This window comes from Carassius gibelio, chromosome A6 (genome assembly GCF_023724105.1).
Source record: "Carassius gibelio isolate Cgi1373 ecotype wild population from Czech Republic chromosome A6, carGib1.2-hapl.c, whole genome shotgun sequence".
Classification (NCBI taxonomy): Eukaryota; Metazoa; Chordata; class Actinopteri; order Cypriniformes; family Cyprinidae; genus Carassius; species Carassius gibelio.
Window position 1 is genome coordinate 18,644,701 of NC_068376.1, and position 18,188 is coordinate 18,662,888.

The 18,188-nt window shown below is 35.8% G+C and overlaps 1 protein-coding gene across 6 annotated transcripts in view; it reads left to right on the plus strand.

Moving 5' to 3' along the window:
- LOC128015604 (protein WWC3) overlaps nt 1–10,203 on the plus strand; it is a 39,287-nt gene extending 29,084 nt beyond the window's left edge. For 2 of the 6 annotated variants that reach the window (XM_052599584.1, XM_052599587.1), the window contains exons 9-23: nt 143–400; nt 1,283–1,372; nt 2,140–2,675; nt 3,438–3,558; nt 4,706–4,786; nt 4,873–4,959; nt 5,061–5,256; nt 5,426–5,596; nt 6,347–6,447; nt 6,554–6,701; nt 7,366–7,530; nt 7,851–7,943; nt 8,028–8,264; nt 9,223–9,350; nt 9,434–10,203. In XM_052599584.1, the coding sequence (XP_052455544.1) occupies nt 143–400; nt 1,283–1,372; nt 2,140–2,675; nt 3,438–3,558; nt 4,706–4,786; nt 4,873–4,959; nt 5,061–5,256; nt 5,426–5,596; nt 6,347–6,447; nt 6,554–6,701; nt 7,366–7,530; nt 7,851–7,943; nt 8,028–8,264; nt 9,223–9,350; nt 9,434–9,500 (2,479 nt within the window). In that variant the 3' untranslated portion in view covers nt 9,501–10,203. The remainder of the gene's footprint in view (nt 1–142; nt 401–1,282; nt 1,373–2,139; nt 2,676–3,437; nt 3,559–4,705; nt 4,787–4,872; nt 4,960–5,060; nt 5,257–5,425; nt 5,597–6,346; nt 6,448–6,553; nt 6,702–7,365; nt 7,531–7,850; nt 7,944–8,027; nt 8,265–9,222; nt 9,351–9,433) is intronic. The other 4 variants (XM_052599585.1, XM_052599588.1, XM_052599586.1 and 1 more) reach the window with 3 other exon arrangements.
- Nucleotides 10,204–18,188: the final 7,985 nt, after the last annotated feature.

Here is an 18,188-nt window from a genome sequence, read left to right on the forward strand (position 1 = left end):
AATTAGTATGATCAGTATTGAATTTATTTAATACAAATCATGTGTAGCATATGCGATCCCAACCATTTCATCATGTCTTTTATTTGAGTTGCTCTCGCATGTATCTGCTTACAGACATTCAAATTGATCCCTTGTCTCTCAGGATGTCCAGTATTCAGCATCAGCTGGCTCAGCTGGACAGTGAGAGCTGGTCTGGACGTGCAGAAGCCGATCGGGATTGGGACTATCTGCTGCTGCTGCGGGAGAAGGAGGCCCTGCTCCAGGAGATCACTCTACTGAGCCAGCAGCAGCAGCAGCAGCACTCCCCAGACACACTGCTCCAGCTGCAGGAGGAGAAACACAGGCTGGAGGAGGAGGTGCAGAAAGCCCAGAGTGTCCAGAGTCAGGGAGCCAATCAGAGGTCTGCTTTATTTCTTCATATACAGTCACTACCGGAATAGAATAGACTCATTAGATAGATTTTGTAGATGTTTTTTTGTAGCATGTGTAGTCTTCTAAAAGAAAACTGATCAAGTGTATCTGTTTGTGAATTCGGAGGAATTGTGAAGGGCTACTTGGCAGGTTCTGCAGACCAAGTTACATCAATGTGAAAAAAGAACATTTGCAATAGCATGGCAATAAAGAAAAGCACGTCCTGTCAACATAATATACCTCTACCCAAAACATGGTGGGAGACTTGTGTATTTGTTATCGGAAAATCTTGCTAACAGAATAGTTCAGTAAGCTTTGTAAATGCCCGCAGAGGTAAATAAGGGACCCCTCATCTCCCCACTGAGCAAAGCAGATGTCCTTGTTCCAGCTCTGATCTGCTCATTGTGAGCGTCTTAGATCTTAGACCTCAGCTGAGACGTATAGGGGTTGTTTTGCCATATTACGTCAGTATACATATCAGCTTCCATATCGCACCTGCATGTTTTTCTGTCATGTTATGGATATTGATCCACTTCTTTTTGTGACATTAAGAGCCATAAAATGATAAAAATTGCTTTTTCTTACGATGGTGAAAATTAGATGACATAAATCTTATACTGCAATAGTCTTTCGCAGACGATGCGCTTAAATCATCCCCACTTTTGCAGAACGAACAGTTGAACATATTAACAAACAGTCCTGCATTTGTATTTTATTTTTTTTTTATTTCAAAGTGTTTTTATTGTTTTAAATGTTTGAATTGGTGATCTACAGTCTATAATTCTGATATCAATCAGACATCTAATGGTTAGTTAAATCGAACTGACTGTATTAAATGTGGTAACTCTTTATGATAATGTGTGTTGGGTAGGATATTACAGCAGGAGAAGAGGAATGTACTTATGAGGCAACTTGAGGAAGCCACCCGCATCACCACCTATCTACACTCTCAGCTGAAGAGGTACATCACACACCAGCTGAACGCCCTCATACAGATATACATACATGCATACCTAACCCTGTACCACAAAACCAGTCCTAAACCGCTGGGGTAGATTTGTAGCAATAGTAAATGTATCAAAACAAAATTTTTGATTAGTAATATGCATTGCTAAGAACTTCAGATATTTAGATTTTTTTGCACCCTCAGATTCCAGATTTTTTTAAATAGTTGCATCTCGGCCAAATAGTGTCCTAACAAACCATACATAAATAGAAAGCTTATGTACTCTGCTTTGAGATGGTGTATACATTTCAGAATATATATATATATATATATATATATATATATATATATATATATATATATATATATATATATATATATATATATATATATATATAATATTTATTAGTACATTCATAGCATACTTTATTAATACATTGTTTAATAATATTAAATTAATCTACATTTATATTGATTATAAAACGTTATTTAAAAACTGGATTAATTTGGATTGTAAGCAAACAATATACTTATGTTCAAAAAAAATAAACGTTTGACTTTTGAAGCCTCTTTTCTAAAGATTTTCTTATTATCATTTGTCATTTTTCCCTGGCAATTGTTGATAGAGTATAAAATGTGATTATTGGGACTGGTTTGTTAAACAACCAAATAATATATATTTTTGAATATGAATATATCATCAATTGAAAGCCTTAATGAAAAGATGATGAAAACACAAAGACAAATGGAGGCTGTCTAAGCAGGTCTCTCTCTGTGTGCAGCCTGTCAGCCAGTAATCTGACGGTGTCCTCCAGCAGTAGCCGTGGCTCTTTAGCTTCGAGCCGTGGCTCTTTGGCATCCAGCCGTGGTTCGCTCAGCTCCATCAGCTTCACCGACATCTACGGCCTGCCCCAGTATGAACGAACAGAAGGCAGCTCTGATGTTCTGGACCCATCTTTCCGCTACCTTCTCCCCTTGGAGACCCACAGTAGGGATGGTTCAGCCTTCGGCCCAAAACGGTCCCACGACACGCCACAGTCTCTCACCTCTCTCTCTTCTCGGTCCTCGCTCTCCTCGCTCTCCCCTCCCAGCTCCCCCATGGACACCACCTACCACTCGGCCCCCCAGGACTGCCCTCTGGCCCAAATGACAGAGGAGTACATGGAGGTGGCCAGCAGGGGTCTGCTGGCTGAAGGACTACGGAATCAGACTCAATCCCAGCAGCACACTACTCTTCCTGGGGAAGGGGAAGTGGGAATCCCAGCCACTGCACACCCCCTGAGAGATGGAGCTCTCCAAGGAACACACAGCTCCACAGGTGATGAATAGCAAACTGCAACTTGACTTATCAGTTGATTTAAAATATTTAATTGCAGTTAATTCATTTTTTTCTTAAATGACATGTTAAGCCATTTACGTTCTTTTCTAATGATAGAAAACCAAAAAAAGATGTAATAATTGTTCATTTAAAATGTTTAGAAATAAAAGTAACATTTTTAGAACTACAAATGTAAAAAAAAAAAAAACAGCTTTAACCTGATAACTGTCACTCAGGTTTTTGAAGATAGACATGAATGTGCATGATACAAACCAAAATTTTTATAATTCATGACTGAAAACATTTTCTAACATGATTTTGATGTGCCATTTACATGGTAATGCAATTTCTGATTTTAAAATGAGTTTTAAAGGATGAATTTTGAGATTTTATGTTTTCAAGTGATATATAACTTCTGATGATTTCTAAAATGTGATAGAGAAAAAGTTAACGAGGAAGTCTTTTTTTTAAACAAAGGTCAAAGCTCCTTTTGATTTCTGAGGGTGCACTTTTGTCATAAATTAATCTATTACTTTTCCTACATAATTTTTAACAAAAAATATTGGTAAAATATATATTTGGGAGTCTTAGACCTTTCCAACGATATATAGTTTGTCAAGATTAGATTAGATTTGATTGTAATATAGTATAGTCAACGTAGGCATCCCGTATACGGGACGGGGTGACATTTAACAGGTTAAACATTGAATCACACTGTTCTAATTAAAAAGATTGAATTTCCTGTTGTGTGTGTGTGTGTAGGAGTGACCCTGCGCTGTAAAAGTGCAAGTAGGACCAGCAGAAGAGCGAGACGAGTGTCTGCAGGAGTAAATGAAGACGTTTTGGCAACAGACAGTGGGGTGTTTGAAGCCTGGAGCAGAAGGTGAGAGAAAATTCTGCAATAAAGACTTTGAACTGATAGCTCACCAAAAACTAAATAAATTCTGTCTTCAGTTCACTCATGTTGTTCCAAAACTATAAAGGAAAGAATATATCATAAAAAGAAAAATACTGTTAAGTTGTCGTTGTAGAATAATACTTGCTGTATCTCCATAATCCCTCAATTACTGGACATTAAAAAAAAAAAAAAAATCATCAATTAACAAAGAATATTTTCATAATCATCCCACTGGCCTGTACCTACTTTTAGAATGTGTTAAATATCACGCATTATTTTTTCTTGTACCAGAAATATAGAATATTGTTCAAAAGATTGAAGTCGGTAAGATTTTTTTTTTTTTAAGAATTTATACTTGCATTTAGCAAAGATGTATTGTTTAGAAGTGAAATGAAAGACTTGTTACAAAGCTTTGATTATCTGGAGAAAAAAAATAAATAATCCACAGTGTCCACAAAAATACTAAGCAGCACAGACTGATTTCAGAAGGATCGTGTGACACTGAAGACTGGAGTAATGACTGCTGAAAATTCAGCTTTGCCACCACAAGAATAACTTATATTTTCAGTAGTGCTGGGCTACGATTACAATTTTTAATCACTATTAATGGCATTTTTGTCTGCATTCAAAAGTAGTGTGTTATGCACTTTTATTTCATTTAAAAGTAGGCCTTCTGCTGTATAACAATTGGTTTGCAAACACTTGAAACAAATAAGGTGCTTTATACAGCAGTGTTCCTTTTACATAGTAGCAGTTAAAATATTTATTGTAGCCTAAATCTCAACTTGTTACATTAAATAATTACAAAACAAGCTATGTGTTACTGCCAGGAAATTAAAATTTTTATAGAAAATATTTTATAGTTTGTTGTACAAAAACAAGTTATGCCTTGATCATAACATTATAACAGGCATCTTCCGAGTAGAGACCTGCACGATCACGGGACCCTTTGCAGCAGAGCGCGGTGCGGGACGACATTTGTGTGTGCGGGATGCGGGAGAATAATTAGGGGGTGCTCACACTAGGCAATCTTAAGCCTGTGTTATACTTTCTGTATGGGCAATTAATGCAGTCAGTTGAAGTGGTTTTAGTGTTATAATTATTCAGAAATGTCTAAAATGTCTCTTACCAGTAGGACGGAGGAATCCGAAGAAGTCAGTTTTACTCAAGATGTCCCAGCCTCAGATCCAGTTCAGATTCAGATTGGTCTTCTGTAAGCACCACATCCTCTCATACTCATACCTGCCGCTTATTCCCTCATCATAATCTACCAAATCACTATTGACTAATCTTTTACAGATATGATTCGAACGGCATGTTTTTGCTGCTGCATGTCCTTCAGATGAGAAGTTTAAACAAGGCCTCTGTTAGAGATGGATGCAAAGTGTAAGTAGTCCCATCAGCTTTCCATGAATACACTCGTCCTTCTCTACTGCAGTGATATCCTCTGCAGAAACCGTTTATGCACACGTGTTTGTCTCTCTCAGATTTGTGAAGGTTCATGTTCTCCCGGTGGACTCCAGCCAGCCCTGCACATATTACTGCTGTAAGCCCCAGGAGCCTCAATCTCTTCTCAGCTTTAATGAGGGCTTCCGGATCCCCCTGAGTGCTGGAGGCCCCGGGGCCCATGCATTACAGTTAAACCTCTGCACTGTAGGACCCCTTGCCCAGGAGGAGCTACTGGTTAGACTAATAGTCACTCAAATCATTATTATGCAGATAGTATAATTACTGCATGTATAAAAAAAAAATATGCATTTAAAGCATGTTTTCTGCCTTAGCTTTAGCATTTATATGTTGATGCTTGTCAGCTATGAGATGCTGAACTGACCTGTATCTATTTGTGGCTCAGGGCTCTGCTCACGTCTCGCTGACAGACTGTGCAGGCAGCACTGAAATGATCTTCCAGTGGCTTAAAGTGCATATTCACAACACAGAGAACCACAGGCCTGAGCAAAGATGCCACAGTCAACCTAACCGCATCATGGATGAAGAGGAGAATGAAGGGCAAGGGACGCTGGAGGTGAGATGACAGCACTGGAGACTTCCTCTGGCTTAAGCATTATCAGCGATTAATTGTTCATCTGAATTCACGCATTTGGCATGCAGAGAATTTGATCCCATGTTTTAGTTCTGTCTTTGCCTCAATATTCTGCCCTACACAAAATGCAATAATACACTAACCATCTTCTCAAATTTTTGATAAGAATAGTAAAAAAACAAAAAAAAAACAGGAATAAAAAAAACAAAATAATAATAATAATCATTAGCACAGATAAATAATTTAATAAATGTTGCTATATTCCTTGAAAAATAAGAATAGTCAATTTTGATTTCATTGTGACTTTAAAGTCTCACAGGTTTCTGACAAATTTTAAAGCAAAGAAATGAAAGCAACCAGAAACAATTATATTGTAATTTACTGTTTTTTTTTATTATTTAATAATAATACTAAACTTTTTAATAATTTATTATTAACACACACACACACACATATATATATATATATATATATATATATATATATATATGTATGTGTGTGTGTGTGTGTGTTAATAATAAATTATTATATATTATTTATTATTAGATTATTAGATAGAATATTATATTTTGTGAACAAACAGAACAATGTTTAAAGCAGTTTTTACACTTTATAAGAGAAATCAACCTACAAAATGGTTTTAGATGTATCTGCATATTTAGTTAAAAATAATTAACAACAAAATCGAAAAACTAAATCAAAAGGTTTTTTCTCTTTCCTATTTTTGAACAGGTGTCTGTGGTGACTCATTTGCAGGAGATGAAGAAAGAGTTACAGAGGAGTGAAGAGGAGCTGGAGAGGAAGGAAGAGCAAGGAGAAGCAGTTTCTGAGAGGTCCACACACTCATTGTCTTCCTATAAACCAGTAAACCTTTGAGCTTCTGTTAGACTGTTAGAGCACTTCTATCAGATGATGTTTCAGAGTTTGTGTGTGATTTAGGAGTTGGCAGGCTGAGTCAGTGGACAGCGGCTGCAGTAACAGTACAGCGTTTGTCATTCCCTGTCCTGAGAGTCTTTGCGGTGAAGGTATCTGCCAGAACTCTGTGAAACGCTGTCTCCAGGCTGCAGAGAGAAATCCAATAGTAAAGGTATTGTGAAGCGTTACAGAAGTCATAGCAACTGAAAGAATTCTCCTACAGATTTAATAAGAAGTTATTTAAATACAAGCTACACCTTTCTGCTGTTAATTGAACCACCCTGTTTGTCTGTTGCACCAAAGTATAAGTTGTTTCAGTCCAAAAATACATCATCACGAGGAAAAAAACATATAAGTCGCATTTATTTAGAACCAAGAGAAAACATTACCGTCTCCAGCCGCGGAGGGCGCTCTATGTCTTCAGTGTAGACTACAGGAGAACTGAGCAGCATAGAGCGCCCTCTCGCGGCTGGAGACGGTAATGTTTTCTCTTGGTTCATGTCAAATTAAGTTTCAGCCAAACTATGAAAAAAAAGTGTGACTTATAGTCGGTAAAATACGGTAAAAATCATTCTAATATTTGGTGATTATTTTTTGATGCTCAAGAATTTCTTCTTATTATTATCATCAATGCTGACTACATTTGATACTTTTTTTAAATTAATTTAAAACACAAAAGCAATTTCTTAAGCATTTTTTGCAACGTCTAAATCTTTAGTCACTTTTGATCAATTTAATGTATCACTGCTGAATAATAAAAAAGAAGAGCAATGAACTATATAAAAAAACAGATCATTAAACAAGTTTATTTTGTGTTTTTGTTTTTCCCACCATAGGTGGACAAGGCGACCAACACAGAAGGTGTGCTTCCAGAGCCAATGAGAATGCGGCCGAAGGAGAGGACGGGCCGCTGGGGTCACAGCTCGCCGTTCATGCGCAGCAGCACAATAGTCAGATCTCAGACGTTTTCACCTGGAGCGCGCAGTCAGTATGTCTGTAGGGTAAGAAGAAACACACACTGCACACACTTAGTGTGGATTAGTGATGCGGGATCTGTCCAAAGCCTTCAAACAGAGCTTAAATCATTTTATAATCACAGTAATCATATGTTCCATGATCATATTAAATAACCATAGCATATTTTATTACATTATGTGATAATATGTCAAACAAGTTGTGGCTTAATTTAAAATATTCTTTAATCAAGTAGATTAAAATTAAACAGTTAAATGAAAAATGATTTGACTCAGTAGATGATTTGAACCAAATAAATTAAAATGATAAATAACCACCTTTACATGATGTTTTCCCTCCTTCACAGTTGTATAGAAGTGACAGTGATAGCTCTACTCTACCAAAGAAATCCCCCTTTATCAGAAACACTCTAGAGAGACGAACCCTGCGATATAAACAGGTTGGAATGATGTTTAACACGCATTCTTATTATTCATCCTTTGGTCTGGAAGTGTACTTATGTGTCTTTTTTACGTGAACGCAGCAGTCTCACCGCTCCTCTCTGGCTGAGCAGCCCACACGTACCTCTCTGGACCTGGAGCTGGACCTCCAGGCCTGCCGTACACGACAGAGGCAGCTGAGCGAGGAGCTGGTCACACTGCGGGAGCTCAAACTGCGGCTGGAGGAGCCCATGCAGGGCCCCCGTGGCCCCGCGGAACTTCCTCACTGGGCCCTGCGGGATGAGCATTTCCGAAACCTGCTCCGTGACGCCCAGAGACAGGTACTGCCCATTCACTCTGACGCTTTCCAAATTCACATTTACAGTTTTACATGTATTTTCATTTAGCAACACTTTGGCTAACATATATGCATCAGTTATCAACAATGAACAGTACTTTTACAATATTTATTAAACTAGGTTAATTTCTACATGTGCATTTTTAACATTTCAAACTGTATACATTTAACATTAATATAAATTAACAATGAACAATAGTGTTTTTATTATAAATTAACATTAATTAATATGTAATGGTAACAAATTTAATCTCCTGCAAAATGTTACCATTCAAAAGTTTGGAGGCAGTAAGATTTTTTTTTTTTTTTTGGTTTGAAGTCTCTTATGCTCACCAAGGCTGCATTTCCAAAATCAAAAATACAGTAAAATGGCAATATTGTAAAATAATACATTTTTAAATACTTTTTTTTTTTGTATAATAAACAAATAATTCATTTACTTTCAGAAATAGTTTTAATATGCTGATTTGCTGCTGAAGAAACATTACCTTTTATTTTCTAAGATGAAAACGGTTTATTTTTATTGATTTATTTAATAAAAAAAAAATTTGTGTAACTATATAAATGTTTTTACTGCCATTTTGATCAATTTAAGGCATCTTTGCTAAATAAAAGTATTAATTTCTCTAATTAACTAAGCTTTCTGGTCCCAACATTTTGAAACGCATATATTTTAAAGATGAAGCTGTATACATTTATTCTTAGTTTTATTATGAGGGAACATTAATTAATAATGAACAAAAGTATCTTAAGAATTTAATATTTAATTACCGTATGTTCACACTTTACATATTGCAATGCGTTACCATTTATTTATATTAATGAATTATTTTGTGTTGGTGGAACACTGATTTACAAGACCTTGTGAATTGTAAATTCATTATAAAATCACAAATATAATTGATAATTTATTTCTTTTTCCCCTCATTTCTCTCTGGCAGGCCAAGCAGAGTAGACAGGAGCAGAGGCAGGAGGAAGCTGCTGAGAGGAGGTTGCGAAAGGCCTCAAAAGAGGTTATGCAAATGAGGGGCCAGAGCCACAAAGAGCCCCTCCCTGTGCAGACGTTCAAGTGAGTTCTCTCTTACTCGACTCGTAGGGTCTTATCGTGACATTTCTAGAAAATGCTAAATGTATTCATCTTTCCTGCTGCAGAGAGAAGATGGCTTTCTTTACTAGACCAAGATTCAACATCCCGCCTCTGCCAGCCGACGACGTGTGAGCGCCCCCTAGGCCACACTATCAAATATGAAGAATCTGTCTGTTTTGATTTTTGTATTCATGCCCATGAAGTAATTAGAACAAAAATGTAGTTATTTCAGCACAAAGATTACGAGTTATTTGATATGCAACATTCGAACAACAGAAAGCTGTACAAAACAAGCGTGTGTGTGGTTGTTTGTGTGATTGTGACTTGTGAGAGTGTGTGTGTGTGTGTGCGTGTAGTAGTACTAATGAACACGTACACTTATATTTTATGTAATTATTGACATCTTGGCAATTCTTCCTGCTTGTTTAAAGGAGGAAATAACGTTTTTATAAAAGAAAAAAGCATCTTTTTACTCCAGTACGATGTACTTCTGATATTTCGATGTCTACGCTTACTTAAGGCTGGAAGACGGGAACAAAGTCAGTTTAGACAAATTCACTGTACTGTAACTTATTTTATAGTACTTTTCCTTGAAGGAAATAAAAATGCTCCCTGCTTTTTAATGTATTTTATAAAGCTTAAAACAAATAGCACTTACTGTAAGTGTTTTTTTTTTCCTTTGACGTACAGTAGAATGGAAATTTTGGCTGATTTTGTTTCTGTTACCTGATTCTTTAAAGTTATTTACTTCAAATGTCACTTTTTTTTGATCCACTTTTGTTGCAGTTGTCATTGTCCCTTGTGCTGTTATTCTATTAAAATTATTAATATGAATTATTACTTGTACTTTTCAATATACCGACAAATATAATTTTGTATGCTGTCTGTAAAAACACCTGCAGTGTTACCTCTCTTATGAGGATAAAAGCATTAAACCGTGAAAGTGCAGCTGATTTTGCGAATTGATCCTTCTAGAGCAATACGATTGTTTGCTTTGGTTTATTCATTTTAGTGTACTGATGTCAGGTTTATATGGGAAAGGCTTCTACTCCTCCAGATTTTTTATCTAAATTGCCCAGAAGGTGGCGTCTCAAACCTGCTTCTGTGTGTAGATGTGTTTTGGTGGTGTTTCAGGAAAAAAAAACAATGTTGTAGACTACAAAACTGCACACAGTAATCCTTAGATACTGTACATATTACTCCTCATCCTTTGCTATGTCGTTTTTTTCTGCTATGTAATATTTAACAGCAGGCTTATTAATGAACCATTACATGGGGTGATTAAATTAACTTCAGCTAAGTGATTCCGGTCCACTCTAGCACTTTTCCTGGCTTTAAATAGAGGCACGGCAGGTTTAGTTCAAACGCATCAGATCCGGAACATTAATGAGGTGAAAATCGAAGCATTAGAAACAAGAAGACTGTGTTGTTTGTTTAAAAATACAGCTAAATTTCTGTTGTAATCATTAATGATCTTGAAAGCTAAACATTTGCATAAATCCTCTCATTAAAGAAATTTCAATGGAGAGCTTTGATTTTTTTTTTTTTTATCTAAAAACCACAAATTAGAGGTTATCGAATTGCAATGGCATTTCTCACATCAGCAACTGAAATTAATTCATAAATCAATCTTAAGGAAAAAAAAATTAAGCTTGTAATAATTAAGCTTGTTGACATTTTACAAAGATAAACTAATAGTTGCTTTTTTTGTTTCACACAGCTAACATGTTTTTTTTTAAATACGTATTATAGAAAATAAAATCATCTTCAAAAATATGAAGCAGCACTGCTGTTTTGTAACACACACACACACACACATATATATATATATAATATTATTTATATTATATTAATATTTTATTTTTTTCTTGGGCAATACATTCAATTTTGCCAACACCGGAATAAATTACATTTAAAAATATATTAAAATCTAAATTTTAATAATATTTCACATTATTTTTATTTGTTCTGTATTTCTGAGCAAATAAATGAAGATTTGATGAGCATAAGACTTTTCTTCAAAAGCATTAGCGCATGGTAATGTAAACAGGGATGAGTAAACAGACATTATTTTCATTTTACGGTGAAATTAATATCAGGACAATCTTATCTTTTCAACCACTCAAGGCTCAGAAACTCTGTGCTCTTCTGTCGAGTGTTCTTAATGGGGAAAGCAGCTGTTAAGGGAGTATTTTGTTTTCCATCAATCATTCTCCTCACATTCCACTGTGTTAGGAAATCACAGTGATTTTGGGAAGCCTGGTATGTAAACAGTCCTTATCGATTTCCCTTGTAAGCTTATCCATGTCAGTGTGTACTGCACTTAATTAGTCGTGTGCTCCATCTTCCCTGTCAGGGGGACTAGTGACGTACAGCCTTACACACCACACAGTGATGAACATATGATGTGCTCAGCTGCTGTAACCGGCTGAAATAAACAGCACTGCTGCTAGGCCTATCTTTCTCTATTTCTGCCAGTAAAGCTGTTTTATATAGAAATCCCTAACAGAGACACTAAAACACATGACCCAAATTCCATCTGCCGCAACACCCTGTTGCAAAACCCCTAGTGGCTTTGTTGCCTGAAATAGTCAATAAATGCAACTACGTAATGCATATGAATTTGCTGTTGTAAGTTAATGAAGTCATTTTTGTTCCTGTCACAGTCATACCAGATGGTCACCTCTGTCCTTTAAAGGATTCGTTGTGGTAGACTGGTGTTAACAAACAGGAAACAGGAAAGAGAATGATTTTGGAGCAATATCAGAAAAGCAGGTGACAGACATTGCTCATTCAGGCTTACTGCTCATCCCTTATGAAAATTAGCCAAGGTTTTACTACAAATACTACCAAAAAAAAAACATGGTTACTATAGTTAAACCATGGTAACAACAAATTAACCATGGTTTTGCTACACTTGCCATAGTTAAACCATGGTATTTGTAGTGAAACTGGTTGTACAAATGGTAATCAATACACACAAACAAAAAAACATGGTTACTAGACTTTTACTACAATACAACTCTGGTTGATCTTTTTAACAGTTGTATTTTAATAGTTCTTTAATATTCCATGACTTAATTTTAGTGTTCTGTTACTAAAATAAGTAATGTTTTGGTATGATTATTGTTGCTTTACCTGGATGCCTTAAATTAAACCATCGATGGACTTGATACTGACATCAAGTCATGATGGCAGGAGTAACAAATCAAAAGTTACCATGTGAGAAATGTGCTATTCACAGTCAGCTGTGATTAATTCATTTTTTAATTAGTGTTCGGCTGATCATGTCTCAACATGTCAGCCCTCATGAGGAGACCCATTTTATAACAAATTTTAAAAAGGGGATGCTCATTTTCCACAAGTTGATTTGATGACAGTCTTCATGAACGGTCTGCTCATACTTTTATTAAAATTCCCCAATGGTCATGTAAAACAACACTGTTAAACCGTGTCAAAAACAGCTCTGTAAACAGCAATCCGTTTTTGTGCATGTCTCTTTAAATGCTAATGAGCTCTGCTCACCCCGCCCCTCACTCCCATGAAAAAGTGGGAACTGATCCATCTTTTGAGTTTTAACTTTTCAGCAAAACCTGCCTTGAATTGTCCCTCATTCCGAAAGCAGTCTGGTAAATGATTTGCACAGCTATACACAAATTTAAGTGTATTTGGTGGCGCAATACCATCAAAAACAAAACTAATACAAGGCGTCTTCAGTGGCTCTGATGTCAGGAGAAAGACTCTTATGTTCACTTTTACATCCAACAAAACACCTGCATTGTTTACGAGACTTGCGATATTGCTGTCGCTACAGCTGCTCGAGTGCTGAGAAAACGGCAGACAGCGTGCAACTGGCTAAGGGTGGAGATATGCTAATACTGGACAGTCTGTCAGTGACTGTGGGCGGGGCTTGAACAATATGACATTGTTCAAGAAATCCAAATGGCTTGATTTATTAGACTGTTGATTTTTTTGGGCGAATAAAAAAAGGATTGAATGGATTTTTATAATTGTTGAGTGGTTGTGTCCACACATATGACACATTTATATGCAGATACCTGTAAATAAAATATAAATAATGTAATAAATGTAATAAAATGAAATAAAAAGTGAATTTTGCATCCGATATCCCCTTTAAGGCTCATCTCATTTGGGTGCAGCTACATGATAACCCCGTCCCAAACATATTACTTATTTAGGTAGATTCCAATTGTAACAGGAAATATTACAAATGTTCTTAATTTTATTTACACTTTCTTTACCCAGATGTTCTATTGCTGGGCATAAGTTCTGTTTATAGGTGAATCATTAACAGATGCCAAACTTTCTATTATTTATTTGGCTTTATGTGATCCCCTAGTCCTTTTCTCTAAGTCTTACAGGAATGAAAAGGCCACAGAAACTTGGCTTATCTAGAGAACAGCCACTATCTCTTTCTACACAAATATTTTCCTAGCAGGCACCTCGCCTCCCAGGAAATAGTTCGTTGATTTCATAATAGCCATGAAAACAAACGTCAGTATCCGATTTGATTTATCGGGCAAGGTTAGGTAGAAAGCTTCAAAGTTGAAATGATAACATGTGGTCATTGCCACACAAAATATAATAAGTGAATAATTAAAACTGTAGAATGTTGCTAATGAATTATACCACTAATAACCTTTGAAACAAATTAACAAAACAAAATTCAATTACATTAAATAAATAAAGATGGAAAATATGTCAAACTTTGAACAAATTCTCCAAGTTAAAAGAATGTTTGAAAACGACTGCTACTCTGTGTATAAAATGTATGATAGGTCTGTTTTTCTCTTTTGCTATCTCAGAGTTTTCTCTCAAACACCGTTTTGCTCCCAGTGGGGGTTAGAAAGCTGGCCCTTGATTTAATGTTTTCTACTGCTTCTTGCTTCCTACTTTCAGCATCAGTAGTCAAGGAGGAACCAATAAGAGACAGACCAATAAGAAAGAGACTTTTGAGGACTGGGGGAGGATTGGATTTTCCCACCCACATACACTCTGTGTGACTTGAAGCTTGATATTCAGGTCAAGAACATTTAAGGTGTGAGGGTTTGAGCATGAAAAACTTTTAAGAGTTTGTGTCGAATCGAATGTGTGTTCACTGTGAACAGGAAGCCAATAGACTAGCACAGGCTGAACAAAGCACACTTGTTTCTGTCTAATTGAATGTAAGAGGTTGTGGACAGGCTTATTCAGACACACAGGACAAGTGCTGTTAGACACATTGCTTGAAGGGCTTGTATAGGCCATCCTTTTTGAATTTGTCCCACATTTCAACAAATATAGCTCTGCTTTATTAAGTTTAAATGATTAGATGACTAGAATGTGAAAGTCAAATAAATAGCAGGAAATGTATTTTTTTTTTTGTTCTATAACAATAATAATAATAATCATTATTATTATAAATTTTCTAATCACATAAATCCATAACTTTGGGTGAATGTTTGTCAAATTATTTACAAATGTTTTGTAACTCATGAAGTTGAATGTTGTTACGTGTCAGGCTTATTTTTCTATAGTGGAGGCTTGAGCTGCATGTGGCATTTCATCTGAAACACAGAAAGAGAAAGAAGATAATCCTGAGACATTATTCTGTTCTTCTGTCTGTTATTCATTTGAGACTCCAGTATATCTGTGAGGATCTCTTTGCCCCTGCCACTGACTCATTGCATCATAGTGTGGGAACCGTGCGGCCTGTTTCTGCCCATTTGTGCACTCCCCCCTCCGCACTCCAAAGGAAAACACTCTGCTAACCTATTGATGTTGATAGAAAGCTCCAGGGAATAGTTCCATCCATTTATATATATATATATATATATATATATATATATATGTACAATAGTGTTACATAACATCTGCATTACATTTTAGGAAGATCAAAGGCCATTTTGTAACTTAAACTAAAGAGACATTAAGAAATACATGGTGATGGTGTCATATATAATAATAACAACAAAGACATTTTGATTGCAAGAATAAGTACCTTACATTGAATGACTGAAAAAGAAAATAATAAAATTGAAGGGCTACAGTTGAAAGAAAAACAGAGCAGAGTTTAACTTTCCCCATCGATGGAGTTGTTTATCTGTGGGCCAGAACAAAAGGACAGGGAAAGAGGGCCAACTGTGGTTAGGCCACAGTCAGGGAAAGACTTACAGCGTGATTGTTTGTCTGATGTGGTCAGCTGAAGTGATTCTGTGCTCTGGATAGGCCCTCAGCCTGGAGCTTTATTACAATATTGTATCAGTTTGTAAAACTGCTGCACATTCAGTTACAGTACTAATATTTGAGTGACCACTGTGGCTGAATAAATATAAAATAGACCTCGTTATTTTATGATAGAGTGATTCATATGATACATACATATTTTTATTTCATTTTCCATACTAGCATTTTTTTTAAGCTTGCTTTCTTTTTCAATCAACAAGAGTGACTCAAGGATAAAACTACTTCAACCAAGCTGCACAAACAGACAATGGAAAATGAGATTTCGTGGCAGATATCAAAGCCACTGTAAATCACCAGATTTAACTCCACACTGCAGGTGCCAAAACCTTTCCTGGTATTTGGCTGCTTTTCTGAAAATTATGGCTGAGCACATAAATGGAATCTGAAACTGAGCATTATACACAAAACCTGCAATAACAACATAGTCAAATGTGATCACTCACAGAATAAATGCTGGAAGCTCTCATAAGAATCCTTGAAACAGAAATGTCAGTTTTATGACATGAGGTAAATATTACATATATGCATCAGTGGAAGCACTAATAAATGTTTCATCCAAAGCAGCCAGATAAATATATGATTTGCACAGATTAGTGTACCTATCATACCTTTTACTACATTTGCTTAAGATAAGTTTCTTTTATTTATTTAGTTAGTTAGCTAGACCATTTCTGAATAGAACTTATTAGACTTCTAAATAGACCTTGAATGCTTTGCTAAAAAAAAAAAAAAAATTCCCTTGAGGGAAAGGATGGACACACTGACCTAAGTTGTCGCAATGGAACCTACCATTATTGAAAAAAGACAACTTTTTAGCTAAATGTAAACATTTAAAGACACATCTTGTTTGATTAAAACTTCATTTATGATTTAAACCCACCACATCTATAATGTGTTCTTTGCTTCTATGAAATAATCTGCTGTGTACATACTGTGAAATTAAGCAAAAATGTCCTCACTGCGCTTGAAGGCCCAATATTTTTTCCCTATCTACAAATCATATGGTGCTCATTTCCGCCAACCCTTGGTTTTTTTGTGATCTTTGGAGCCCTAGTGCTGACGTTCTGTGGCTAAAACCCCACCGAGCCCCTCCAGTGGCTTCTGGGATATGATCAGCATCCTACTATATCTGTAACTCTGCCATTTAAACAGCCGATGTGGTTAATGGGGAAATCTCATCTAGACAAAATGAATAATATTTGTTTTTGCACACAGGCAAAGAAATTGCCAGTGCTCTTAAGATAAAAAGTTAAACAACACAACCGTTTTTCAATATTGTTAACAATAAAAAAAGCACCAAATCAACACATTACAATGATTTCCAAAGGATGGTTTTACACCGAAGAGCAATGGCTGCTGAAAATTCGGCATTGCCAATATAGGAATAAATTACAGAGAAAAAAAACAACAAAAAAACTTTTTTATATTGTAAATATGTCATAATATATTATAATAGTTCATACTGTAACATTTCATAATATCGTTTTTTTTATCAAATAAATGCAGCATTGATGAGCAAGAGATTTATTTTTTATTTATAAAAAAAAAAAATAATCTTATTATACTGAGAAACTTTTGAACAGTAAGGTGGTGTTGTGTTTTTAATTCAAAAGCACATTCTGGATAGGCAATATAATGTGTGCCCAGCATAAATGGATCTTGCTTTCTTGCTGTTCATTTCAAGCTGTTTTTAATACTTTATTTTTATCGTAAGGGATTTTCCACAAGCATTTCCTTCTATTCTTTGGGTACACCGGATGTAGGCAAATGAAACAAGCAAGGAAAATGTGTGAAAATCTGACCAGACCTCCTTCTTTCAGGAGTGGTGAGGCACTGGTAAAATCAAAGGTAGTGAAGGAAAACAGAGGAGTACATTTCTTTAATCGTCTCCTATGTTCCTTATTCCCCAAAGAAAAACAAATGCCATTGCCTGCAAATCATAAAGGCCTCAAAAGAAGTAAAAAAGCCTCTTTCCATATGGCACTTCCTGTCCTCCTCTACAGGGCAACCAACTTAACCATCCAAAAATATTGGCTATATAATTTCTTTAAATGGGTGGGCTGATTTAAGTAGCAGATAGCAAAAATGCAATAATAAAACTGTCAAGAAAAATCAGGGCCTACATTTTCTTTTGGCTAGACAGCTACCAAAACTGCACTTGACAAGTGTACAAGATTTATGCCGTCAGTTAGCTCTGTGTTAGTTTTTTTTTTAGATGCAGAGATGCTTTATTTTTTGATAAGGTACACTGCATTGAACAAACGAAGCACATTTAACACAGAGGGTTAGCCGCTATATGCTAAGTTAGCAAGAATCTCTCATTTGGAACCCATTAGCTGATTTAACACCCTGCTGTGCCGAGGAATGTCCAATTTAACACCAACATTGCCAATGCAAAGGTTTTTAAAACAAGTTACGTTCAACATAAAGCTGTTTGTTTTTCAGATGAACTAACTACCACTGAAGGAAGAAAAAGATGGTTCCATTTTAACATTCAGCATTTTTTGACTAATGCTTTTATGCTGCTCATTTCATGAGGCCACTCAAAAAAATATGAATAAGAGAAATCATGTT